The sequence below is a fragment of the Etheostoma cragini genome, chromosome 18 (genome assembly GCF_013103735.1).
Source record: "Etheostoma cragini isolate CJK2018 chromosome 18, CSU_Ecrag_1.0, whole genome shotgun sequence".
Taxonomy (NCBI): Eukaryota; Metazoa; Chordata; class Actinopteri; order Perciformes; family Percidae; genus Etheostoma; species Etheostoma cragini.
In genome coordinates, this window is record NC_048424.1 from 15786791 (window position 1) to 15789991 (window position 3201).

Genomic DNA, 3201 nt, shown 5'->3' on the forward strand with positions numbered 1-3201 from the left:
CTATATAAAAGAGACTTCAGATACAGTATTAGGGGACCACTAAGGCCTGTATAAAAGAGACTTCAGATACAGTATCAGGGGACAACTAAGGTCTATATAAAAGCATCCAAAAATCAGTATGTCAAAGGACCTTTAAGCTTCTCGAAACTTAATGATTCCATGCAATTTTCCATCATCGCTGACAGAAGTTGACATCAGTCATGTTTATTGTAGATTAAACATATTTTTATTTCAATTTTTATTTCTGTCATGTCTAACATTAAGGCCAGATGGGATAACAGAAGACAGCGCTATTTAACATACATTGTCTAGTCTAGTGCACTGAGAAAACTCAGATTGGACAGATTTACCCTGCAGAGATCTGAGGAGCAGTTAACCATAGTCCTCAGAAATCCACCGGAGGTTAGAAGGGCAACACAGAGACAGAGGAAGGGGACGGACATCCAGACAAAATTTAGGGACATCCGGGGGAATTATTGGCAGCTCCTAAACAATCCCGGAAATGAAACATTGTCTATATATGCTAAGACAGTGATAGCTTACCTATCCAAGGTCCCAACCCTGGCCACGAGATAGAGGACACTTCCGATAGCAAGGCTGCCCAGAACGAAGAGCTTCTGTCTCAGCAATGCCTGCTGATTGAATAGCATGACCCTCCATCAATCTTCAGGACTGCGTCTTCAGCCTGCGGAGAGCAGAGTACATAAACCACTAATCACCAGGGGGAAGAGAGACAGCCTAATGTTTATTAACACACACTCAATCAAGGCTTACAAGTGATTAAGCCGCACTCACACGCGCCTGAAAAGTACTGCAGTGCCATTAGAGGAAATGCTCACCCACCAACTGCCACTTTGTTACAAAGTACATTTCTATATTTATTTCTGACAACTCGAGCATCAGATTTGACCTAATGCATGCGCCCGTTTAGGGCCCTGCTTTGAAACAGGTATGTTTAATTTGAAGTATGGCCGCAAGGAAAATGACTGTTGGTTATAGTCCAACTCTCGATGTGCCATTTGGAAGTTCTTGCACAAGTTAAGACTGCACTAATCAATATTTCTAAATAAAGAATGGATCAAATTTGTGTTCTGAAGGGAGTCCCTCAAGTGACAAACCCACTGAGTATCACTCACATCCGCAGTATGGAATTTTCAGCTAATTGTTTAAGTATTACATAACTGTAACTTTAGTGTCAATTTGCTGGACCTTCCTCCACAGCGCTGTGGAAGAAGGTCTGGCTGGCCACGCAGCTTTTCTGGATGGGAGAAAAACGTGCTCTGGTTAAATGGCATTTATTTAAACCAATAACAATCTTCTTGAGCGGTGCTAAGCGCCAGTCTCATTGACGTTGCCTCTGCAAAATAGCCTCGGGAGGTCATGTGGAGGCACAAAGCTCCGTGCAGAGCTGCTGCAAAATAGTCTCAGGAAGGAACATGTTTTGGTGTGTACGTTAAAAATTTATTTTAGTTGTGCAACAGAAAACTCCGATTGGACAGATAGTCTAGCTAGCTGTCTGGATTTACCCTGCATAGATCTGAGGACCAGGTAACCATAGTCCTCAGAAATCCACCGGAGGTTAGAACGCCAACACAGAGAAAGAGGAAGGTATCGGACATCCCAGAAGTGGAACGTCAATGACTACTATAAAAATGTGTCATCACTTTTATCAACCTTTCTCTGCAGCAGCAGGCAGCTACTTTCAGAAAAAACTGCTATGGCTACCCTGTCTCAATCCTGCTGGCAGCTAGGTGGCCCTGCCCTGAAAATGCACCTTGTTGTCACCAAAGGGCCCTGTTCATGTTGCACAGACATTTAAAGTGCATTTTGTGTCTGTTAAGACGCACAAAGGCACTCCATAAAATCTGCCCCAACAACTGCTGTCAGAGCTAAGTGGAAGCTTGTAAACGTAGCATCGGCCGCTCAAGTTTGCTAGCACCGATTCAGGTCGTTTTCTTTTCTATCGACAGTCCTCGCATATTTATAGCAATCAAGATTAACGTAAAAATTGAACAAAGTTCTCCTTTAATGTATGGAATAGAAAAATCTTTTGTCAGACATATTACAGTACTGAACTCATTCTTTTCAACCCATTTGTTATTTCAAATGAGACCCAATCAAGTCTTGAGAGCCTCCTGGTTTTCTTCTTGATCTCAATAAAGGGATGCACTTCAAAATCTTCCTCTCTAAACACATTTAATAAATCCTTCAGAAAAAGACATAAATAAGAAAAAGTTTACACATGATCATATTATGTTGAGCTTTATGGCTCCTTTGGCCTTTAAAAATCATGAAAGAATTCATCTCTTTGTCCAAGAGAGGGCAGTGCCTCCTCTCACACAGAAAGATTTGTCTGTTTCTTTTCCAGATCGATCCTTGAGACCTTTCTGCATCTGCAAGCTCACCACAGTGTGACTGGGGTAAATCACATTATGGAATAACAGATCCATACAGAAGTTGGGGCACTATTGCGAAAGGGCCAACTGCACTCTAATCCAGCCTTTAATACGGCCTCCCATTACCAACAAAGCAGATCCTCCAGAGCTACTCGTAAACGAGTAGAGCGAGCTTTTGACCCCAGTGTGACTGGAAAACATTTCACTCATATTGCCTCGTGGTGACTTCTGAATGGAGACCAGCAGAGCAATTGCAATTTCATCTGTCTGACAAAGCAGAAGAATAAAGCCGGTTAGCCAGGGGCCAGCCTGTCTCTGTGGACTCCCGTTTAGAAAAAAATGTTTTTCATCACAGCCTGCATCTCTGAAAAAAGTGGAAGCCATAAATTAAATTGTTTCCAATGGAAATAAAGTCTGTTCAGTATTTCTTTACGCCCTGGTAAAACAATTTGTGTCATTTGTTTTTTAGTGTTCATATTATGCTGTTTGGGTTTTTCCCTTTCCTTTATAATGTAATATGTTTGTGCACAATATAGGTTTACAAAGTGAAAAAGCCCAAAATCCCCCCCAAAGGGAATTACCATCTCCAACAGAAAACACTGTTCACAAACTGCTCCAAACAGCTCTGTTGTAGTCCAGCTTTTACTTCTGTGACTAATGTACGTCACTTTGTAACACACATTATAATGCTCACGTAGCTGCTAGCATGGCACGCCCACAAACTCTGCTTCTGACTGGCTAGTAGTCCTTACCTAGGTACTGTCAGGGCACGCCCTCATACTCTGCTTCTGACCGGCTAGTAGTC

The 3201-nt window shown here is 42.2% G+C and overlaps 1 protein-coding gene across 3 annotated transcripts in view; it reads right to left on the reverse strand.

Moving 5' to 3' along the window:
* LOC117961961 (heparan sulfate glucosamine 3-O-sulfotransferase 5) overlaps positions 1 to 3201 on the reverse strand; it is an 86476-nt gene that overhangs the window by 2171 nt on the left and 81104 nt on the right. For all 3 annotated transcript variants that reach the window (XM_034901024.1, XM_034901023.1, XM_034901022.1), the window contains one exon: positions 544 to 685. In XM_034901024.1, coding sequence (XP_034756915.1) covers positions 544 to 650 — 107 coding nt within the window. In that variant the 5' untranslated portion in view covers positions 651 to 685. The remainder of the gene's footprint in view (positions 1 to 543; positions 686 to 3201) is intronic.